Source organism: Sphaerodactylus townsendi, linkage group LG02 (genome assembly GCF_021028975.2).
Source record: "Sphaerodactylus townsendi isolate TG3544 linkage group LG02, MPM_Stown_v2.3, whole genome shotgun sequence".
Lineage (NCBI taxonomy): Eukaryota > Metazoa > Chordata > Lepidosauria > Squamata > Sphaerodactylidae > Sphaerodactylus > Sphaerodactylus townsendi.
Window position 1 is genome coordinate 635233 of NC_059426.1, and position 21831 is coordinate 657063.

The following is a 21831-nucleotide window of genomic DNA, read 5'->3' on the forward strand; positions in this document are numbered from 1 at the left end:
GACTACAATTCCCATCAGCCCCTGCCAGCATGGCCACTTGGAGAGCTGCAGGTTGCAGACCCCTGCCCTAGAATAAACAGCTGTTCTGGAGAGTGGGCTGTGTGTGACCCCTGGTGAGTTTCATCTTCTCCCTCCCACACCCCAAAGATTTATGGGAATTTCCTGAGCTGGACTTGGCAGTTCTGGTGGCCTGGAGCAGCAGTGGGGTGATTCTGTTTTAGAACCAGAAATCTGGAAAAGATCTTAGATTGCCCAGCGCCTCTAACCAGACCTACCCTGCATCCCTCACATCAAAATGCTTCACGTGCTCTTCTTTGGGAGAACTCATGAATAACAGCAGGTTGGGGAGAGTGGGCGGCCCCACCCAGCAAGTCGCCAAGACCCTCGGACCCCCCCAAAAGCCAATACTATTGTCCTTATTGCTTTGGGGGAGGGAGGTTCTGAAAATCTTTGGGTAATTAAACCTGAAAAATATGCACTTTTTTCTGGTTTGGATTTACTGAACGTCCCCTCCAGTCAGCGGGCATGATCTTCAAACTGGCAAGCAGTAGCCCCACATGGTCATTGTAAGCCTGAGAGTTAACCCTGCATTGCAGTTATGGCTGGCAGATACTTAAACAAAAAAATAGAGCCACAGCGTCTGCTGCCTTCTTCACATTTGAGCCTGGAAGCCCCAGCAGCGGGCGTCAGGCTGTTTGGCCTTGGCAAGGTTTCCAGTTGATCCCGACAGTCCAATATTTTCACTAACTACTCAAAAAAGGCAGACATTTAAATATCTGTTATTTTTTCAGGTCCCCCCCGCCCCCGTCAGTGAAAGTACTAGACTGTCCAGGACAGGTCAATGCTGGACACCTGCAAGCACCAGAGTTGCAAACAGGCAGGGACGACCACCCACCTCCAGACTATGGAGATCAGTTCCTCCAGAGAAAATGGCTGCTTTGGAGGGTGGGCCCTGTGGCATCATACTCCACTGAAGTCCCTCCCCAAACCCCACCTTGCTGCCAAGGCCTGCCCTGTGGTCTTGCCGTTTTCCCTGCTTTTGGTGTCAGACTCTCGAACGTGGAGATAACAGAGACCGCAGGGAAGTCCAAAAGCAGTTTATTCCAGGTGATGCGAAGGGTAACAATGTAAAGCAGGATCTGAGCTAGAGAGCTCAGATCCAGGACTTATATCTTTTAATCCTCCGCTTCTTCACTCACACCCAAATGCTGTCCATTACAGTTTCTACTACAAAGCTACAAAGGACCTGGGAACCTTTCACACCTCTTTGAGGGTGGGCTGGTGCCAGGAGATTGCTTGGAAGGGAAGAGGGAAACAGGGAAACAATTGCAAACCACACACAGCAAGACATGAAGGCACCGACAGGCGTGGTCCTGACATTTGGCTGGAGGAGAAAAAGAGGGGGTGGCCTCGAGCTTAGCCTTCTATGGACTGCTGTGCTAACTTGACTATTAGCTCTAACAACAGCCAGTTGTGTTCCATTGAAAGCTCTCAGTGTCATCAGATGCCGTTAACCGTCGAGTCTGCCTTGTTGAGGAAGACTTTAGGCATGACACCTTTCCAGACTCCACCTCCCCAAATCTCCAGGAATTGCCCAACTGAGAGCCAGTGGCCCGTGGCCACCCTTCTGGCTGCCTTGTGTCTTCAGCCCGAACCAGCATTTGAGCAATTCTGTTTAAGAACCACCTTCTGGCATTGGGTGTTCCACCAGAGGCATTCCTCCCATTGAGCAAGGTGGGCAGTTGCCCAGGGTGCCCCCTTGTGATGGGTGCCAAAAATGCAGGTTCGTTTGTGGGATTTTTTGTGTTTTCAATGTTTTTTTTCTGTTTTTGGCCAGCAGGAGGTGCACTTTTTAGGCTAGCAGCACCACAATTTCAGGGATTTTTCAGGAGACTCTCCTGATAATATCACCCAGGTTTGGTGAGGTTTGGTTTCGGAAGTCCAAAGTTATGGACTCCCAAAGGGAGTGCCCCATCCCCCATTGTTTCCAATGGGAGCTAATAGGAGATGGGTGCTACATCTTTGAGGGTCCATAACTTTGGACCCCCTGAACCAAACTTCACCAAACCTGGGTGGTATCATCAATAGGGGCTCACAAAGATATTCTGAAATTTTGGTGCTGCTTTCTTAATAATTGCACCCCTGACAGCAGGCACCCCCTAAATTTCCCCAGATTCTCCTTTTAAATCCACCCCCTTCCTGCCAATGCTTGCTTGCTTGCTTGCTTTTATTCTCTCAATGCCTAATAAAGGTTGTTGTTGTTGTTGTTGTTGTTGTTGTTGTTTTTGTTGATTTCACAGCTGCCAGATCTTTAGCTGGTTGTTGGCCTTCATTACAATTCGAGCCTCACCCAGAGACCTAGGAAGTTGTAATGTATCAGCGTAGTATTCGTGCGGATTCCAGCAGGGCTGCCTTCTGAATTTGACAGATGTTAATTTTGTCAATTCTAAGATGTTTCAAGTGCTGTTTTTGGGATGGCGCCCAGCGTGCCGATTACTACTATTACTATTACTATTATTAAATCCATCCCCTTCGGCATGGATTTAAAGGGAGAATCTGAGGTCCCCAGTTTAAACATTGAAAGTGATGCTGTTTCAGGGTGGGGGAGGATGCATCGGTACTCGACCCCTTCCAGTCCGGGTTCCGTGCTGCGCATGGGACGGAGACCATCCTCGTCGCCATCACAGATATACTCCGTGTCCCGAATAGTGTCACCTATCCAACTTTATGTCTCGAAGTTGGCCTCTCATATGTGGAAACAGAAGCTTGGATTGCCACCATAAAGTATTGGCTCAAAATACATTTTAGATCACTTGCAGGTGATATAAACTCAAACCTTTTTAAAGACAATTTTCAATTCTATTGGTTCAAAGTCATTGAGAACAAAATCAGAACCATAGGATTTGATTTGGACAATGTCGGGACTGATAGTGAACTGCATATTTTCAATCAGATCCCATGAAAGACTGAGGGATCTGGAACATCACTACTTCTATCCAACAAAGGCGGCTGTATGCTCTCCCCGCTCCCTTGGAACACAACCAAGTTACAGAGCAAGAGATAAATATCTCTCATCTATGTTATCCATTAACCACCGTCGTGCATTCATGCCAGCACGCCTCAATATTTTCCCATCAGCGTAACTCTCAGCGAGATACCTCCAGATCTCCCTAAACATCAGAGACTATGCCGCTAAGTGGATGTGGATCTAGAGAAACCATAACCCATATTCTTCTGGAATGCTGTCTTCACAGTAACCTGCGCATGATTTTAATTCACCCTCTGCTGCTTCCAAGACTTGAGCACTCCAAGTTCCAGGCCACTCGCTTTCTGCTAAGTGACTGTAATCCATCGATCACCTTTTGGCAGTGGCTAAATTCTTGGAAAGCATTTTAAATACCCATATTTAAATGTTTTAAAAGTTTTCTCCTTTAAATGTTTTAAAAGTTTTCTCTTTTCTCTTTTAAATGGAAATAATTTGTATGCCATTAAAGGTTAAAATGAAAATGAAAGATATACTCCGCATGCAGCTAGACCGAGGCGGATCGGCGCTGCTAGTGTTACTCGATCTCACAACAGCGTTTGATATGGTCGATCATGACCTTTTGATCGACCTGGCCACCTCTGGGGTGCGGGGCATTGTCCTTCAGTGGATTGCCTCGTTTCTCCAGGGTTGGGGTCAGCAGGTTTGGTGCGGGGGGCCTTGCTTTCCTCGCTCTTATTTAACATCTACATGCGACCCCTTGCTCAGCTGGTGCGGAGTTTTGGGCTGGTTTGTCAGCAATATGCGGATGACACCCAGCTCATTCTGTTGATGGAGGGGGGGGCGGCCTCTGCCCCTGCAGCTCTGCAGCATTGTCTGGAGTCGGTTGCTGGTTGGTTGAGGCAGACCAGGTTAAAGCTTAATCCAACGAAGACGGAGGTCCTTTGGCTGGGCCGGGGGGAGAGACCGAGGGATTTTCAGCCGCCTGTTTTGGAAGGGGTCACATTGGCCCTGACGTCCCTGGCTCGCAGCCTGGAGGTCTGCCTGGACTCTTCACTATCGATGGAGGGCCAGGTGGCCCATGTTACCCAGGTTGCGTTTTTTCATCTTTGACAGGCCTGGCGGCTGGCTCCCTATCTCTCCCAGTCCGACCTGGCCACTGTGATCCATGCGACAGTCACCTCGAGGCTGGATTACTGTAACTCGCTCTATGCGGGCCTTCCCTTGCGGCTGATCCGGAAATTGAAGCTGGTACAGAATGCGGCGAATCGGCTTTTGACGGGTGGTGGTTATTTAGATCATGCCATCCCCATGCTGTGCCGCCTGCACTGGCTTCCAGTGGAGTTCCGGATAGTTTTCAAGATGCTGGTATTGACCTTTAAGGCCTTATGCGGGATGGGGCCCTCATACCTGCGGGACCGCATCACCCCTTATGTCCCACATAGACCACTGCGTTCGGCAGTGGCGAAACTGCTGGAAACCCCTGGCTCTGCGACGATGTGGCTGGCCTCGACCCGGGCCAGGGCCTTTACGGCTCTGGCCCCTGCCTGGTGGAATGCTCTCCCTCCAGCTGTCCAGGCCCTGCGGGACCTTGGTGAGTTCCGCAGGGCCTGTAAGACGGAGCTGTTCCACCGGGCCTTTGGCAGGGCCGGCCGCGGATCTACTGCCCCTCACTGAGGCTGCCAGTTTTCCATCTTGGCAGGGCCTTGATTCCATCTTGGGCCCTGCCTCTCCCCTCCCGGCCTTTTTGATCAGGCGCCTGTCTTTAATTTTGCTTGCTCTTAACTTTGTTATTTAAATTTTAAGGTATTGCTGCTGTGGAAATTTGTTTTAATGTGGTTAGTTTTAGTTATGCATTTTATGTGCTGTTATTGGAAACAGTTGTACTGTGAGCCGCCTCCCTTTGGGAGTGAGGCGGCCTATAATAATAATAATAATAATTTTGAAATTGTTTTTTTTACATATTTACATATTTCTACTGTGTGGCATGGCCCATTGCTGTGTCCAGATATTTGAGTTGGGGCATGTTCTATAATGTGATGGTGACTTTGAAACGACCTGGTGGAAAAAATCATTGTTTGGTCACAGTGGGGGAGGGTGGCTGCCCATGGGGGCCATCAAACTCAGGTTCTGCCCAGGGCTCCAGTTTGCCTAGGTACGCCACTGCGTTCCACTTTGATTAATTGAGGGCCTTCTTCTGCACTGGCTGGGAGGAAGGGAGGCTTCACTCACCTGTGTGAGGCAGCCTGTTTGTGACTTGTGAGCCAGGGCTCCACGACTGCAGAGATTTCCTCCTCTTGTCAGCCTGAGTTTGGGACGGCTCGATATCATTTTGTTTCCGACTGCTTTGTTGGGAATCTGTTGTTTCCCAATTTTCCAGCAGAGCTGTGCTCTTCAGATTTTGAATGGGGCATCCACAATTCCATGGCCACAGACCCAGCTCTTGCAGGGCTACCAGGGTTATACTTACCTGTCTGGGTAGAAAACCCTCACATGGCAGCTGCACACTAGGAAGTCATGATGCAACTGGAAACCAGAGTTGTTGGAAGTGACTAAGCTCATCGTTATTGGGTGGAAATAGGGTTGCCAGCTGGCTGGGCGTGAGGGGCAATACCATTGGTTTCTATGTGCACATTAAATAGGAACTTAGTGTGTAGGAATGGTCACCTGGCTCTTTTCTGTATAGATGCAAGAAGTGGGGAGCAAATGCAGGCTATCTTAGAGGGAGGGAGAAGAGTGTAGGAGTTCCACGCTGCTGTCAGATTCCAGTCTTTGCCACATCCAGGCCAGCCTACACTTTTAAGCCCACTGAGATGGATCTTTGATTAAGATTTCATTATGGGTTGAACCCTTGGATCTACCTGATACTGAAGCATAACTCCGGATCGTTGCCCAACTCTGACTGGCAGCAGCTCTCCAGGGTCTTTCACATCGCCTGCTCCCCAATCCCTCAACTGGAGAGGGCATTGATTGATTCTGGGACCTTTTGTGTCCCAAGCAGATGCTCTGCCACCCAGCCACAGCTGCACCCCAAAACCTCCCTGGGGGCACTCCCTGGCTGCTGGGCCCTGCGCCTCACCGGGCATCATGAGCCTGTCTTCCGACTGCACTGAGACCGTGTGGCCTGATCCAGCAGAGCTCAGAGCCTTCTAAGAAGCTCCCTGCACACTGCTCAGCGGTTGGCCAGGAAGCAGGACAGAGCAGCTGCAGCTGATTAGAGGACATGTCACGGGTCCCGCTACAGTGACACGTGTCCACTCCCATCCTCACTGTGTGCTTTCCCTGTATTCACTTGCTCTGCAGGTTGCGTTGCCGTCGCTGTCAGGGGGCCACGTGGGGGTGCTGCAAAGTGCAGCGAAGGTGTGGAGAAGAGCAGTTCTCTGCCCACCAGAGCAGAAGCCACGAAGGAAGGCAGCTCCAGCACAGCCGCTGGGGAGGCGGAGAAGGAAAGTGAGCAGGGCGGCCGCCCCTCCTCCCCTCTCTCCAGCCTTCAGGGCCTCAACAACAGACAACCAGGCACCAGAATGGACAAATCTCAGTTTTACTTAACACAACCTGCCAGGGAAAACACCATGATCACCGACTATGTTTTAAAAAATTTGGAGTATAAAATCAAAACTCGAAAATCTTGTTGGTCTCTAAGGAGCAGCTAGACTCAAATCTAGCTGTTCTGCTGCAGAAAAACACAGCCACCCTCTGGCTTCAAGACAGACAGAAGCATCCTTTCCGTTGTGGCCCATCTCTCTTCCCTTATCTTGCTTTCCTTCCACTTTCTTTGTGACTTGGGGGTGGGGGAAATCAGGGGAGGGGCCACGACTGGTGGGCTCCCGGGGGGTGGGGGCCTGGCCTCTGGTCATGGCCCACCCACCCATTCTGTGAGAAGGCAGCCGCCATCTGGTTATGGCCCACCCACCCTGAAGGAGGGGGGAGGATACGGTTGGGGGGAGGGTGAGTGCTCACAGAAGGTCCCCGGTTGAAATCCCTGGCATTTCCAGTTAAAATGATCAGAGATGTGAAAGAGCTCTCCCCGAGACTCTGGACAGGCACTGCCGGTTGGATGAAACAATATTGATTGTGATGGATCTACAGGTCTGCATAATGGGCATGTGGGCAGTTCATCAACTGAAAAACTGAAATTTATTCCTAATGCATGTAATACTTTAAATCATAAATAAAACAAAACAGAAAAAGCAACAAGAAACATTTGGGGCTGTTGGAATGTGCAGGGCAGGGGGAAATGCACCGTGGAGAAATCTGCACATTTTGGGCCTTTCCCTCCGTTTCCAGAATATTAGTATTTTCACAAAAGCTTCCCTCCATCCACAACTAGCCTTCCCCCAGACATTCACAAGGAAATTTGCAGGAAATGCTGTGTGTGGAGGACCATTCATTCTTGCAACTCTCACTTGAAATCTGAAGTGATGCCGTTCAGCCTCCTCCTCTGCTTTTTTGCAAGGGTCTAGATTTCTACCAAGGACATGTACAAAGCAGTCCCACGCAGCGTTCTTGCTGTCCAAACCTGGATTGGAGTCACTGTACATGGGACTACACACCAGGCTCTCAATCCTGAGCTCCACCTTACCATTCTGGACTTCTGAATGGCAAATGAAAACATCGTCACTGCACCCAGTGGTCATGTTGAGATGGTGGCATGGACAGTGGCCACACCCTCCTTCACTCTGCTCACACAGCTCCTCCTAAGAACCAGGCCTGAAGTCATTGCCTATGTATGTAAACAGTCGTGAAGGATTGCGAGCATTGAAGCTAACCAATTGCTTTGAAACCAACTAAATGGAAAATGACTGAAGTGGTTCACTTGAAGGATGGATCAGTTACATTTTACTCTGATCCTAAAAGTTCACAATGGTTTGGCCCCATTAGCATTCAACACAAGTGTGAGAAACATGCCTGTGCCGTCACAGGAACGATGCGGGGAGGATGGCTTTCTCCAGATCACACTGTTACCACCTCTAGGGGAATTATTTCGTGTGCTGTTACCTCTTCCAAATAAAATGGAAGTGGATGCACTGAAAGCAAAAGGGAGGCTCTGCTGTCATGTGATTTCTGGCACCTTGTTCTGTTTAATTTTGCTGTCATTTCAGGGTGATCCGATGGTGTCACGAGACCAACGCATCTCCAGCCATGGAAGATCACATTCCATACCTTTACAGGTGTGTTTTCTCTGGGGAAACAATCATGGCTGCCAGTGTGAAGATACTGAGTATGATGACAAATGGCAAGTGTGGTGAAATGCCTTACACCACAGGCATTGTGTCTGTAGGCTCTGAGGTTACAGGAAGAAGAAGGAGACTCAAGGTGGCCTACAAGCTTTTTCCCCTTCCTCTCCCCACAACAGACCCCTTATGAGGCAGGTTGGGTTGAGAGAGTCCTGAGAGAACTGTGACTAGTCCAAGGTCACCCAGCAGGAATGTAGGAGTGTGGAAACACATCTGGTGAAGCCTCCGCCACTCAGGTGGAGAAGTGGGGAATCAAAGCCGTTTTGCAAGCTGACAAGTGTGGATGAGTTGCCTCCCAAGGACATGGCCATCCAGCCCCACAGATATATAGCCAGGAGAGAAAACAAAGTCAACTAAGATTCCCTGTACGGTAGAGTCACACCCAAGCAAAAAAGCCTGTGTGTCTAAAAGGATATAACAGACTTTCTTTTGGGGGACAGGAAAAGATATAACAACCCAGAAAGGATGGGCAAAAAGATTTTTAAACCCCTGAACAAATGAATCCCTCTTACTCTTTCACGTGAAAGAACATTCTCCATTACTGCAAGCCACTCTAAGCGGGCTGCACGCTACTCTGGGCTACATCTTACGCATTGGGGGGGGGGAGCACCAGACACGGAGAACCCCAGTGAGGCGTGTGCTCAAGTCTTGCTCAGACTGATGTTTTCATGGAGCTGTATGTGCTTATGAAACATCTATATATAAATGCGAAATACCACTGACTGACTGATCAAAAGAACTAAAAAACCACTGAAACTACGAAGTTAAAATTTGGCACACCGGTTTGTTATGTGCTTCAGGTGCTCACTAAGAAAGGATTTTCCAAAATATTCACTTCCATTCAACTTATTAGATATTTACTGTTCAACTCTGGCCATCTGCATGAACATTCTAAGGGTGACAGTTAAACACCACAAGTTTCATGTCCTTCAACATGGTATTTCCGATGGTTTTTGAGTTCTTTTGATGAGTCAGTCAGTCAGTGAGTTGTATTTCGCGTTTATATATATAGCTTCGTTTCACAGGACTTTTTAATGGGCACTTTGAAGCTCTAACTCCATTTGTCGCATTGACAAGTTCTGCTAATGCTCACCAAACAACAAGCATGATAGATCCAATTGTGCGCCAACTGCAGTCTAACACTGCCCTCCTCAGCGCACACGAACCTGTTCCTTCTGCTGAAACCGCTAAAGGGAGAAGAGGAATTAAACGCAGAAAGCGATTTACACATTGCATTAGAAAAAGACAACAACAGGAAGCTGCTGCAAAATATGCGAAAACCAACCCCCCAGTCCACAGACAGGCTGTGAGGAAATATGCTGCATGTCACCCCAAAGTTCACAAACAGGCTGTAAAGAAGTATGCTGACTGTCACCCCAAATTTCATAGAGAGGCTGTGATGAAGTATGCGGACTGTCACCCCGAAATTCAGACAGGCTGTGAGGAAGTATGCTGAATGTCACCCCGAAGTTAACAGACAGGCTGTGAAAAAGTATTCCTCGACCAACCCTCACGTTAACCAGACTGCTACAGCTAAATACAATCAAAACAGATTACAAACCACATTATCACCTTGGACTAAGAAACATTTGTTGGGTTTTGAATATGAACATCAGATTGATTACTGTGGAGACAAGGTTATTGATCTCGGCCTTCAATCACCCTGTGCTTGGTGTCGTGCTCTGAAGTGGCGGGATGAGCCCCCAGGAATGTGCTGCAGTGGCAGTACAGTTCAGCTCCCTGCCCTTCAACCCTACCCTGAACCTCTTCACAGCCTTCTCACTCATCATTATCCAATGGCAGAACACTTTCTTTCTGCTTCCCAGAAATACAACAGCTGCTTCCAAATGACGTCTTTTGGAGCCCAACAGGTGAAAGAGAGCAAGAATGTTGTCTACAAGGAAGTTTTGAACACTTAATCTGAGGGAGAAATGAAACTTCTATGCTGAACAAGTTATTAGTAAATAGTTCATAGTGTTTATGTATTCATTAAATTTCAAACTTTAAGAGTGTTTTTATCCGGCAAGTTTTATATTTACTATTTAGTATTCATTATATATTTAGTAAATTTATCAGGCTGAATGGCTCAAAACTTCATCCCAATTTCAAGTTACCGTTACTCAAGTTCAACAAAACATGTATTAGTATTTGGGTTTCTGCATTCCTGCTAGTCTCTATATATTTGAATGCTGGTAGTCTGATCTCTGGTATCCTGAATAGCCTGGACTATTCAGAACATGGAAACTAAACAGAATCAGCCACAGTGAGTATTTGGATGGGAGACCACCAAGGAAGGCAACGGTTGCCACGCGGAGGGAGGCAATTGGAAGCCACCGCTCTCTTGCTTTGAAAACCCAATGAGGTGTTGCCATAAGTTGCTTGTAACGTTACACCCCTTAATTATTATTTAGTCTGATCTCAGTACCCGCATGTTTGGGTTTGGTGAAGAAAAGGTTAAGAGGTGACATGATAGCCATGTTTAGATATGTGAAGAGATGTCAGGTTGGTGAGGGAGTGACCTTGTTTTCTGCAGCTCCAGAGACTGGGACCGGGAGTCATGGGTTCAAGCCTGATGAAGGAAAAGAGATTCCACCTAAACATCAGAAAAAACATCCTGACAGTCAGGGCTGCTCGACAGTGGAATGCACGACCTCAGAGTGTGGCGGAGTCTCCTTCTTTGGAGGTTTTGAAAGAGAGGCTGGATGGCCATCTGTCAGGAGTGCTCTGATTGTGTGTCCTAAATTGCAGGGGGTTAAACTTGATGGCCCTTCGGGTCTCTTCCAACTCTACGATTCTACGATTCAACCTAATCCAGCCATGCGACTCAAGGAGAAGAGGAGGGAGCAGCCGTCAATCCTTTCATCCCCACAGTGCGTAAGAGCATTTGTTCAGTCTCGTGTTAGCTATTATGACTGAAGCAGGAGATAAAAAACCAGAGATGGAGCCTTTAATGTGGCAATAGAGTGAAGAGTGCTAAAGCACTTGTCCTTTTGCAGAAGATACTCTTCAAAGTGAGCTGGTGAAAGTGGAAAGTTGCCCAGAGAAAAGTTGGTGATGTGGGAGCTTGAAAGGCCGGCGTCTCACAAGACAGAGACTTAAGATGGTTGCAGAACTTCCAAACTGCCATGTGGGTAGAAAACAGACACGTGAGACCATTCCCCACAGCATGTTTCTGGGTGATGCTTCTTGTAGAAGGATTTAAATGGAATACCCCCCCCCCCACCCGAAGCTGAGGTCCACCCAACAATAGGAAAAATTTCAAGAAACTCACACATCACGTACAAACCTAGACAGACCTTTCGCCATATTCATTCAGGAGCTTTGTGTTTTTCCTCACATGGGAATTTGAGAAAGATGGTTGGTTTCTCCCCGTGGTGAACTGATCATTCCCTTCTGACATCAAGCTTCTAAATCAGCCCCCCAAGGCCAACCTTGGTGAGACGTCATCCCTGGGGGTATTCAGCCCTGAGATGTGCATCCTTTTTTAGTGCTGGGGGAAAGCTGGTTAAGACTGCTGTGGAGGCTCAAATCTGTTTGGGACCACCAGGGCCCAGCGGCACAGAGGGGCTCCTGCCTCCCCTTGCGTGATTTTTTACCCTGAAATGGCTCCAAGGGCACATTTGCCGACACCTCCTCCCCTGCCTGCATCAGAGTGATCCTGACCCAAACTGGGCCCCCACAGCCTCTTGGACATCTTTCTCTGGCACCACAAATCAGCAGCCTGTTTCTGGGCTGGACTGAGGGGTGGCGTCTCGCAGAGTTTCGCCAACAGCCACTTTGACTTCTTAATCTACAGGACGAATTGCTTTCCCACACATCTCTCTCCAACATTTCACTTCACTGAGTGGGATTCAAGATTTAGAGTTTGCCTCTTAGAATCAAAAGAAGAAAAAGTGTCTGGATTCATATCCCACCTTCCTCTCCTACAAGGAGGCTCAGAATGGCTGACAAACTCCTTTCCCACTACAAGGTGGCTGACAAACTCCTTTCCCTTCCTCTCCCTGCAACAGACACCTTGTGAGGCAGGTGGGGGCTGAGAGAGTTCCAAAGAACTGTGACTTGCCCAAGGTCACCCAGCAGGAATGCAGAAGTACCGAAACACATCCAGTTCACCAGAAACACCTCCGCCACTCAAGAGACATGCCCAAGATCATGAGTTTCTGTAAAATAAGAAAATGGCAAGTGTCTGCAGATGAGGTTTTACTGAAGATCGTGTGGAGAGGGAATTTTTCTAATTGAATTGCTTATCAGTACTTTTCAAAATGTTGTGTTTCAAATAAAGTCATTGACTTACTTAAACCTGAATGTAAGTTATTTGTCCATAAGTTTACTCTCAGAAATTTGCAACATGAACAGAATAGTGTTAAGAAATAATAATAATAAAAATCTTAATGCATATAATTTTTTAAAACTTTCAACAATTCACTTCTTTGTTAAGTTGAGAGGAAAAAATCAGCACATTTGTTAATCAAGTTAATTTTAAAAGTAGCTTTTCAAAATAAAAGCAATGCTTTAAATAAATATAGTCTCCTCTATCCACAGAACACTCATTTCTAGTAGAGGTAATGCAAATATATAGTCAAGCATCTGAAAGACCGAAATGTCAGAATATTGTTAAGACTACTGAAGCCAGACACTGCAGGAGGCGAAAGAGGCAGATTCGTTTTCAGCTGATCTCCTGCTTCTGCATGAATATCTAGACTGTGGACAGTAGCAGAACTTAGCCGCTGTATCCTCACCGTTTCCTCAGGACGTGAGAGAAAAGGATATTGGCAGCTCATGAGTCATTCACTTTTTCTGCTATTGAATCTCTTAATGATTCTGTTGTGGTAGCTTCAGATTTCTAGTACATGATGCTTGTAGTCCAATTTAGACAATCAAAAGTGATGTGTTGACAGGGGGATCTGAGCAGATGGGAGCTGAGTGGGAATCTTTTTGTGACCAACCTGTCACAAGCACAAATGGCTCCTATTTACTGTACTGTGAACCCAGCCCCTCTTTCACACAAGGATGGAACATTCACTTTTTAAAACAGCACCATCAAGGTTCATGGCAGTTCTCAAAGTAAACACAGTTATACGAGATATTATTAAGAGGTCCTGGTCAACCCCCATCAGCTCAGCTCAACCCAAACTGTCTGTGGAAACTTGCCCTGGCATGATAAAATAAGGCTTTAAGTATTAAGACTACTAATTCTTCTACATTTTACAGATGTGGATCACATTTTGCAGTAACCTGTGAAGATACATGAAGCAAATGTTGAGGGAATGACAGTACTTAATGCTGAAGTTGCAAGAGCGTGCTTGGAGGCGAGCAAGTCCCAAGTCTTCCTTCTGAGCGAACAGCAAAGGTTGCCATTCCCATGTCACATTTTCAGGCACACACATTTGACTCGACTGAGGCACCGAACTGTGACAAGCAGTCCTTTCTGTTATAATAATTCAAAAATAAAAAGAAAGCACAGCAACGATTTCCAAAGTATCACTCAAGCTTACCAAGTGGGTGGCCCTTTCCGCACGTGCCCCCGGGGCAGGGTGTGGGCGTGGCAGGGCCACAGGGCACACAAGGGCCCCGGGCGCAGCTCCCCCTCACTCTGCCCCTGGGGAAAGGAAGGGGATCAAAAACATTCTGGAAACATTCTAAGTGACCTGTGCGGAAAAGGCCTAACATCAGTCTTCTGATAATGGCAAAGAAAAATACTCCATAATTATTAATGATCATCTTCACACTGCTGTTGCGGCTAATGAAGACTTGATATCTCTCATCGCGCAACCAAAGATGAAAATCACTCAGCCCTGATTTTCTTGAATGAAACTGTGACCTCTTTTCTACCACTATTGCGTTTCATGAATTAATTTCAGGACATGATTGGGGAGGGGGAAGAGTCAATGGAATGCTTCCCAGAATTCCAGTTGTGATCCTTCACAAACTCTGACTGTTTAATATTTTATCAACTTAATTTATTGCACAAATCAATTATTTATTATGGCTGCTATACTGAGGAATCCATTATTAATTGTGTCCAGTGAAAGATGACAGGGATTATTTTGTGGTAAAATCCATTGGAATAAAAGCATTTGAATAGAATTTGCTATCCAAACACCAAACTCTTTCAAGAAAGTGTGAAGCTGAGGTATTCTGTACGCTCTTACAGCTTCAGAATGATTACAAAAACCTGACTAAGGATGGCAGAATAATAAATAAGGGAAAAGGCTGAACATAGATCTCATGATAGAGCTTTGGCAAGATCTTCCCACACAAACAGAGAGGGTGGGATCACTGGGAACGTCAGTGCTAGAAAGTTTAAACTGAGATAAATGAACTGCAATAGAACACTGGCGCTGTGAGGATTTTTAATACTGCTGGAGCCTGAATAGGGCACTCTACGCGTGATCTTTTCCTAAAAGGCTTTAAAAAATACTTTGGGACTACTGAAATAGACGCCACAGCAGAGGACGCTGGTTTCATTCACGGCCTCCCGTTTTCATCCCCCAAATCCTTTTCTTCAATTGCCTCAAGGCACCGCTTGGCCTTGGCATCCGCACCCCCGCTGCCTGTCCGGCTCAGTCCGCAGGACGAACAGGCCAACTGGATCTGCTTCATGTTCTCGAGGGCTTCGTTTCTGGCATTCTTCAGCAGATCGCCTTGTCCCTAAAAACAGTCAATCAGAGAGGAGAACAGTATTAGGCCCTTTGAAATATAAAGCAGGACTAGCTGCAGTGGCGTAGTGGTTAAGAGCAGGTGTGCTCTAATCTGGAGGAAGCAGGTTTGATTCTCCGCTCTGCCGCCTGAGCTGTGGAGGCTTATCTGGGGAATTCAGATTAGCCTGTGCACTCCCACACACGCCAGCTGGGTGACCTTGGGCAAGTCACAGTTCTTCAGAGCTCCCCCAGCCCCACCTACCTCACAGGGTGTTTGTTGTGAGGGGGGAAAAGAAAGAAGTTTGTAAGCCCCTTTGAGTCTCCTACAGGAGAGAAAGGGGGGGGGGGATATAAATCCAACTTTTCTTCCTCTTCCTCTTTTTCCCTGACCAAATTCAAATTATTATTTTTTAAGTGCACAAGACCACAGGCCTCTCTTTACACCCTTTCTGAGCCCTGTTATTTATTTCAGCTCAAAGAGAAGGCAAGAAAATCTGGCCCCTCTCCAGACATTCTTCTTCTCGAACTTACACAAGAGGCACCAGATTCTGTAGCAGACAGAACTCACGCATTTGGAGTATTACAAGCTGCCCAAAAGGACTATTTATGCCTCTTACGGTTGTCTCATCGTCCCACAAATGCCTCTTAAATTACTGTCCCACAGAAAGTGGCCAAAATGCAGGTAACTGTTACATGTCCTTGAAATGGTCGTGTACATCCAAGCAATGGAGTAAGAAACTAGTGCCCCCCCACCTTCCCCAGTAATGTTGCAAAGAGCAACTGTTTGGAAAAAAAAACTTGGAAGGAGGTTAAATCAACTGAATTGAGGTAGATGTCTGGTAAGCACTAACCATTAGACCAGAACCACTTGGCACTTGGGGGCTCAGCGTGCCTCTCTCCATTGAATGATGCCCCGTACTTTCGTGTTCATTACATCATTTCAGCCGGAGTAAACAATCTATGGACAATGGTGGCAGGCAAAATTCAGGACCAGTAAACAATGCTTGGGGACACCAACTTGAGCCAAGATTGCATCACCACTCATGACACACAGTTTCATTTCACCACCCGGCCAAACCAGAGCACAACAGGCTCCTTTGTCCCACTGGAAGGCCATGTTGAGAAGGTGGGACCTTCCTCAGGAGGGAGGCTCTGGTCACTCACACGCAAATTGGCCTCGGACTGACTCAGACCCTTGGTCCTCCATCGAGGCCAGCCCTGTCTTCTCAGACGGGCAGCACTTCTCCACGGTGTTGGGCTCAGGTCTTTCAAACCAACGACTGCCTGGTCCTTTTTAAACGGAGATGTGAGAAGATTGAACCCAGGACCTTTTGCAGGCAACGGATGAACCAAAGCCCCTCCCCATTCCACCCTGGGGGGCGGAAGGTCATTGTGACTGGAATCCCAGGGCAGCTTCACAACTCCAAGAAAGGGCACGCTGCCAGGCTGGAATCAGCATGAAACCTGGGCATCAATTTTAATGGGTAATAATTCTGCACTCATGGTTTTGGTCCATGAACACACACTCGGTACATTTCAATGAAAGTGGAAGACCCACCACAATGTTATGACCTTGATGCAGTCTTCCGCTCTTCCACAGCTTCTGTGAGCAGGCCGTGGGAGAGATACATGCATGGAGACAGAACATATATCTGAGTAAGGGTGCAAAAGTCTTTGTATCAGCCCAGGAAGAAAAAGAAGAGTTTGGATTTATATCCCTCTGTTTTCAACCATAAAGAGTCTCAAAGTGGCTTACAAATTCCTAGAGGCGTATCTATGTGGGGGAGGGAAGTCATTTGACCCAGGCACCAATAGCCTGGGTCACAGGGGGCACCTTTTAGCCCCCCTTCCCCTCACACCCAGCTCCTGGACCAACTTCCCACCTTCTGCCACAACCACAAAAAACAAACCAACCCCATTTTCCTCCTTCAAGCAGAGCTAGCTGGCGACACACGGGTGACAGGAATCAGGCCCCATCCCCAGTGTGTTTTTGGCTAGCACAGCATCACTTAGATCATGAGTGTCAAACTCGTGGCCCTCCAGATGTTATGGACTACAGTTCCCATCATCCCCTGCCAGCATGATGTAGTCCATAACATCTGGAGGGCCACGAGTTTGACACCTGTGACTTAGATAGAGGGAAAGGTTTTTTGGAGGAGTTTCTGCCAGGGCGGGGGGGGGGGGAGAGTTTGGTGGGGAAGGACTGCCTCGCACCACTGCAAATTCCTTCCCTTTTCCTCCCCACAACCAACACCTTGTGGAGTAGGTGGGGGCTGAGAGACTTCTGAGAAAATTGTGACTGGCCCAGCAGGCTTCATGAGGAGGAGTGAGGAAAACAAACCTGGTCCTCCAGATTAGAGTCGACCACTCTCAACTACGACACCCTGCTGGCAAGGAAGTAGCAGGAAAAGAAACGGGAGTTGCCCAAGCTCTCCTGATTGTTGTTTGGGAAGATAGTCTGAAGCCACCACAGTGGCCCCCATCTGAGCTCACTGACTGCCACAGACTTCGAAGGGCCCGAGTCCCGACTCTTCTGATGCTGGCATCATTAGGTTCCCTAAGTCTGATGCTTTCTAGCATTGTAGCATCAAATTACCTGGGCCTCATGCAGGAAAATAGTTGGCAATTATAAATGTTTACAAGTCATTCATATACTCCTATGCTGATCAAAGATAAATGTCACAGATTGACAGATGGAATAGCAATTACATCACTGACAAAACGCAGTGGATGCTTGTTAGCTGACGGTCCTAACATGACAGCTGTCAGAATTCAGTCACGACACAAGAATGTAAAACAATTCTCTTTAATTGCTATGGATGGTGGGCCAGGTGATGTCATTCCCCTAAAACCCTCTCCCAGCTCTTTCCAGTGGGGGACTCCTCTCTTAACTCAGATGACCTCAGAGCAGCATTTACAGAATTCTTCAAGGAAAATCTGACCACGTGATTCTTCTTTGATCGCCCTGGGATGAACCCAGATTCAAAAGTAACATTCGTTTATGCTGATTCCACCCACTTGCCCTGCTTGCCCATTCACAGTCCAGAACGACTCCAAGATTGTATAACTGCTTAATTCTCAGACTTCTTGTTTTGTGCTGGGCATAGCTAAGAAGAAAAAGAAGAATTTGGATTTATACCCAACCTTTCTCTCCTGTAAGGATACTCAAATGGGCTTACAAGCTCTTTTCCCTTCCTCTCCCCACAATAGACCCCCTGTGAGGTAGGTGGGGCTGAGAGAGTTCTGAAAAACTGTGACTAGCCCAAGGTCACCCAGCAGGAATGTAGGAGTGCAGAAACACATCTGGTTCACCAGATAAGCTTCTGCCACTCAGGTGGAGGAGTCAGGCAGGGAAGGAGGGGTTTCTCGGGTTCAAACCCCTCCCATTACATACCTACGTCGCTGGAGTGGGGAATCAATCCCGGTTCTCCAGATTAGAATCCACCTATTCTTAATCACTACACCACACATTTGCTGTTTGATGCATCTGATTTTCAGTATTGAATGTAAACCCTGAATCTTGCCAGTCACTTTGTTTCACTCAAAGTCACATTGCATCCTGGGCTTTGTAGTTTGAAAGACATTTCTGTGGATGCCTATTCCACTTGATGCCACAGCACACAATGTAGCCTTTAGGTTTTGTGAATGATATTAGTTGTCCTTTCAGGCACCTGTTTTGCTTAACATCAGAGCATCAGGGGATCTGTAACCAAAGGTGTTCTGGGTGGAAAGTTTTTATTATTAGGTTAGGGAAACTTTTAAGCTGCCTTTGCTAAAGTGCCTACAAATATTTCAAGAACATAAGTAATGAAAGAACGCAATACAAGTCTGCTCATAGTAACACAGTGTGGAAATATAGAAATGACCAGTGCAGTTGCATGAAAATCCCAGTGCAATTTTTTGGTTCCATGCAAACGTAGGCAAGGTCAGAAGGAGAATCTAGAATGTTCGGACCCAAATGTTCAGGTTTTGCTAGCAGGAAACTTGCAAGTCATCCTTATTCCTATTTTTGGATGTTTGATGGCAGAGCCCGCAACCTTAAAAACACTTTCCTGGGAGTAAGCCCCATTGCAAAACACGAGATTTACTTCTGAGTAGCCCTGTTTGTATCTCCAATCTTTCCCTTCCCCTTTCTCTCTTTCACCCCTCCTTGGAGCATTTTTGTTAACCCTACAGCAAATCGGTTGACATGTCTTGATAACAAATGAGGCCCAATGGTTTCAGGCATTGAAATCGAACAATGGAAAGGCCTTTGGGCAGGCTGCTTCCGATAGTCTGAATTATGAAGTGGACCTTAGCATTCCTCCTCATATTCGGACAGATCACTATTGTGCTGCCTTTAATGTTTCCAAAGATGTGACAACTATATTACGTGACTCTCCTAGTTGGCCTCCTGTCAGGGCAGACAAAATTGCTGAACTAATTTCAGAACTTAAATCTGGTAAAGCTTCTGGTCTAAATGGGATTCTGCTGGAAATCTTGAAAAAACACCCTCATTGGTGATCTTCTCCAGTGGCAAATCTTTTCATTCTCGTTGATCAGTATGGGATCATCCTGGACTCCTGGTTAAACTCCATAATTACGCCAGTCTTTAAAAAGGATAATATAAATTTCCCTGGAAACTTCCAGCCAATTAGCCTCCTCTCCAGGATTGGTAAATTATATGCTAAACACCCAGAATTCACTTAAAGCCTTGGCTGCAGTTTAATAATATTATCAGCCCCAAACAAATTAGTTTTTCCAAAGGCAAACCTACTATTGACCACTGCTTGCCTTTTTAGCTGACAAATATATGCAGTTGGGCACAAATGAATTCAATCCCTCAATTCAATCCCTACAGAGATTTTATGAAGAAAGTTGTAGCTGATGAGGATAGATCCTCGGCTATTATCCTTGATAAAGATACTTCATTCGGCCCACTCATGTCAAGTATACTAACAGTGGCCACTTAACCACAAAAATTCCAGTCGCGAAGGGAATGAGACCAGGCTGCGTCCTGGCTCCTCATCTTTTCAATATATTTTTGAATTATTTAGCTCAGTTTCTTAAGCCAATAAATGGCCATCTCCAGAAACTATATCCCTATGTTGCTTTACACCGATGATACTACCATCCTGTCATACACAACAGTATGTTTATTAAGATATTTGCACACCTCTCATAACTACCGACTGGAAGATCTGCTTTCCATTAACTTTTCAAAATCTAAAATACTCGTGTTTGACAAAAATTGGAAGCCACAGAAATGGACTGTGGGAAATAAGGAATTCGATCAAGTTAAAAATTTCAGATAGCTGTATAATCCACCTGTATAATCTCAATTCACCCGCGCAGAGATTGAGAATTATAAATTTGTCCAAAAGTTCTTCTGCATTTATTAAACCATTCTTTTTCTGAAAGGGAGTCAATTTGTCCTGACTACTATTAAAATCTTTGAGGCCAAAATTCTATTACAATTGATATATGGTGTCCCCGTTTGGATAAAAGCATTTAACAACATTGAGGGTATTCAGGCAAACTATTTTCGGCAACTCCCAGGAGTTCCTAAATGTGTGCCCTACTCTGTCATTTGTGCAGAGTTGGGTCAACATATACTAGAAATTGAGGCTTGGCTAATTTTCTTTAAATACTGGTTTAAAATCCACTTTAGAGTGAATTTGAACTGCCTAAAGTTTCATCTTAAAAATGATTCCCTCAGTATTCTATGGTTTTCCAATACTGGAACCAAAATCCAACACATTGGATTTTCGAATGACACTTTTACACTTTCAATGAGTCATGCATATTTAGAACTTTAAAACAAAGATTATTGGACCTGGAATATAAAAAACTGTTCCCTGCTCAAGCACCTACTTGCTCTTCTGCTACATTAAAACTACCAATATCTTATGGAAGAATGGCTCATTACTTCCATAACTTAGGCAGATTCCGAATGGGCCAAAAACAGCGGTGTAAAAATGGTGTGAAAATAGCATAAACCCTTTTACACTATTTTCACACCACTGTTTTTGGCCCATGCAGCATCTGCCTAAGATAAATCCCTCACATTGTAGAGCTTTTATGTTGCTCGTTATAATGTTCTGCCCTCAAAGGTACTGACTTGAAGATGCCAGAAGATTCCACTGCAAAAGAGAACATACCATATATATTTGTGTATAAGTCGAGTTTTCAGCACATTTTTTGTGCTGAAAAAGCCCCCTCGACTTATACACGAGTCAGCTGTATTTTAAAAAATATTTTAGGATTTTTACTTTGTTGGCCACCAGGGGGCACAGTTTTTAGGCTAGCGGCACCAAAATTTCAGGATATCATCCGGTGACACTCCTGATGATACCAGCCAAGTTTGGTAAAGTTTGGCTCAGGGGGTGCCCCCATTGTTTCCAATGGGAGCTAATAGTAGATGGGGCTACATTTTGAGGGTCCATAACTTTGGACCCCCAGAACCAAACTTCACTAAACCTGGGTGGTATCATCAGGATAATCTCTTGCTAATACCAGCCAGGTTTGGTGATGTTTGGTTCAGGGAGTCCAAGTTATGGACTCCCCAAAATGGGTGCCCCCATCCCCCATTGTTTCCAATGGAAGCTAATAGTAGATGGGACTACCCTTTTGAGGGTCCAGAACTTTGGACCCCCTGAACCAAACTTCACCAAACCTGGGTGGTATCATCAGGAGGGTCTCCTAAAGATACTCTGAAATGTTAGTACTGCTAACATAAACATTCCTTCCCTGACAGGTTGTGTGAATGTCCCTTCTAAAGTGACACCTGCCATGTGCAATTTTAAAAATATGTACACTAAAAATAATGAACTATTCTTTTAAAAAGCAGGGTAGTTTTGAGTCACAGTGAACAGGCATGTTCATTCCAGTTTTTATTGTAAGATCCATTGTTTAAAACCCTTACAAAAAAGCTAAGGTTTTTGTACTTTTAAAGTTATTGTTGATACCGTATTGTTCTTGTTGACCCTCT

The 21831-nt window shown here is 46.1% G+C and overlaps 1 protein-coding gene across 1 annotated transcript in view; it reads right to left on the reverse strand.

Moving 5' to 3' along the window:
• Positions 1 to 12405: 12405 nt before the first annotated feature.
• The window catches only part of PLCL1 (phospholipase C like 1 (inactive)), a 207419-nt gene continuing 197993 nt past the window's right edge, over positions 12406 to 21831 (reverse strand). Inside the window, exon 6 of the mRNA XM_048485250.1 lies at positions 12406 to 14871. Coding sequence (XP_048341207.1) covers positions 14689 to 14871 — 183 coding nt within the window. The 3' untranslated portion in view covers positions 12406 to 14688. The remainder of the gene's footprint in view (positions 14872 to 21831) is intronic.